Source organism: Macadamia integrifolia, chromosome 3 (assembly GCF_013358625.1).
Source record: "Macadamia integrifolia cultivar HAES 741 chromosome 3, SCU_Mint_v3, whole genome shotgun sequence".
Classification (NCBI taxonomy): Eukaryota; Viridiplantae; Streptophyta; class Magnoliopsida; order Proteales; family Proteaceae; genus Macadamia; species Macadamia integrifolia.
The window spans coordinates 14,570,153-14,572,771 of record NC_056559.1 but is presented as its reverse complement, the minus strand read 5'-3'; the positions used below and the strand labels follow the sequence as shown (position 1 = coordinate 14,572,771).

Here is a 2,619-nt window from a genome sequence, read left to right as displayed (position 1 = left end):
CCCGGCCCAACCCTGAAAAATTAGGGCCAATCAAGGAGGATAAGGGTTGAGCTGAACCTTGAAGGGTTGAGCTTGGGTTGAAGTTTTGTGGCCCGGTCAAGGTCAGGGTGGTTTTGTGCATAGTTAAGGGGACTTAAGGTTGGGCTAGGGTTTTAAAAAGCCCAGCCCAACCCAACCCTTTTGCATCCCTAATCAAGATAATCGGTCTCAAGCTTTAATCGAACTGCCATAAATGGACCTTAACCGAGCTATAAACCTATTTAACTTTAAACAGTCTTTAAACGAGTCATCCTGAAAATCTTAAATGTACTTGAAGAGGAATACCAATAAAATTAGGCAAAGATGGACATAGTAAAGAAAGATCATATAGTTAAAAGTGGATTAAGCCAAAGATAAGCAAAGTAGCTAAGTTACTAAGATACTAGGTCTTTAACTTGAAACTCAAATCAATTAAACTATGCTTATACAATCTAAGTTTAGCAAGTTCAACTCAATTAAAAATGCATAAAAAAGATAAATGTTCTGATAACAATCACCGCCATCCCAAATGTACATATCACATAAACTTAGCATTAAATACAAATGGTACTAAAATTTTTTAAAAAAATATAGTAATATTAAAGTGACTGGTCTAGGTTGGGCAATAAATGTATTGGACTCGATCAAGGCGTAGGCTAGGATACTCAATGTAAACTAAACTTGACATTCACATAAAGCCAACATATTTATTGAGTTTGGAGGGCGAGGGGAGATGTAATATCGATCAAGGCGGATATCATATTGGGATTCAAGAACGGTTGAGATTGATCAAGGCCGTTATTATTTCAAATCTATTTTGAATCAGCCTAGAATGAATTGTATTGAACAGATTTATTTTTATTTAAAAAAAAAATATGAATCGGGATTGCAAAGGTCAGAATGATCGATCAAAGCCGATACAGACCGTTACATTCTGATTTTAGAATCTCGGAAACGATCAAGATAAATCAAGGCCGATATCATATTGAAATTCAAGAATGGTTGAGATTGATCAAGGCCGTTATTATTTCAGTACTAATTTGAATCAGCCTAGATTGAATTGTATCGACCAAATTTGATCGATCAAAGCCGATACAGACCGTTCCGTTCCCATTTTTAGAACATGATGACCAATCTTGTGACGCAAGAAATCCATTATTCCTAACGAAAACCGTGATCCAAAGTAACACTCAAACTGTTGTCAACCACCACCTGCCTCTCATGCAACAACTGGAAAGATAATCCAATAGTCAAAAACTTCGGATTTTGATCACGAACTCGTGACTTTGGCTCACGGTTTCCATGTGCATCGCAATTTCCGCTGCTTTTGTCTTTCTTGTTTACTTAGAAAGAGAAACCTTTTTTCCAGAAAACTAAATTTAATTTGCTTCTTCTCCAATTGATCAGAAGGTCTAATCAAAAGGGTTTTTCTTTAAAGGGTAAAAAGAAGCAATTTTTGGTTTAGCAAAAATAAAACTGAATCCCATCTCTTGATCCTTACCCTGAATGATTTGCAACCAAACCCTACGTCTAAAACGAAAGATTCAATAATAAAAAAACCCCACTCAAAAAAGGAAAAAATTAAAGAAAACTATTAGAAAATCAAATCAATAAAAAAGACCATTACACTACTAAGAAACTTTCCCTAAATTCCCTACAGTAGAAGTAGAAACATAAGAGAATTAACAGGGACTATCATCATGATCAGAGTTGATGATCTCATTAGGATGCAGAATAGCCCTACAGAGAGGGCAGATTCGATTCTTAGAAAGCCAAGCATCAGCACAATGAAGATGAAATCCATGATTACACCCAGGAAGCAATCGGCCAGGTTGACCACTCTCGATCTCATCAAGGCAAACGGCACACTCTGTACCAATCAACTTATCTCCTCCAGCAGTAGTCTTGGGTAGCTTTTGCAACTCCTCAGCCGATAAACCTTTCTTCTCCGGCAGCTTTTCCGGCGATTGTGATACTGGTGCATGCCCTGAAACACACCATAAGAGAAACAAGTATACCACAAAGAGCATAGCCATGCCAACACAAGGCAGCAACAGAGCAGAAACGATTGGAGGTATCATGGTTCTGAGTATTGGGTGGGTTATCATCGGTTTTGGGTTTTTGATCTTCAGACCTTCTATACAGAGAGTCCAAAGGACTCACCCCTTTAAGGGGGAGTTGGGGGTTGGAGAAGGGATGAGTTCACAGTGATGAGTAGCATCTCAATAATGGTGGAATGGAGAGAGAATGAAGAGAGAGAGGGGGTATTTAAAGGAGAGGGGAAGGTGGTGATTGGAGGGACGTGGAAGTGAGTTGGCTCCGAGTTTATTGGGGATACTAACAGATTTTCACTCTGTTCCAGGGGTGAAAGAGAGCTGTCTCACAGTGGCTTCCAGAGGTGAATCTCCTTTGCCTTGTCACGCACGACGCGTCCATATTTTCCCTTTCCTAGTTTCCTTTTGTTGTTTCACATTGACGGTTATTATTTGGAAAATATTCTCTTCAAAATTTACTAAATATTCCCATCCAACGTGCACAATTCATTCTGGGGTTCACAAACTCGTTTTTATTATGAGTATCTGAAACGTACATGTGAATATG

The 2,619-nt window shown here is 38.5% G+C and overlaps 1 protein-coding gene across 1 annotated transcript in view; it reads right to left on the bottom strand.

Annotated features, from left to right (window-relative positions):
* Positions 1-1,700: 1,700 nt before the first annotated feature.
* Positions 1,701-2,619, bottom strand: part of LOC122074180 (E3 ubiquitin-protein ligase ATL23-like) — a 4,543-nt gene continuing 3,624 nt past the window's right edge. Inside the window, exon 2 of the mRNA XM_042639038.1 lies at positions 1,701-2,005. Coding sequence (XP_042494972.1) covers positions 1,701-2,005 — 305 coding nt within the window. The remainder of the gene's footprint in view (positions 2,006-2,619) is intronic.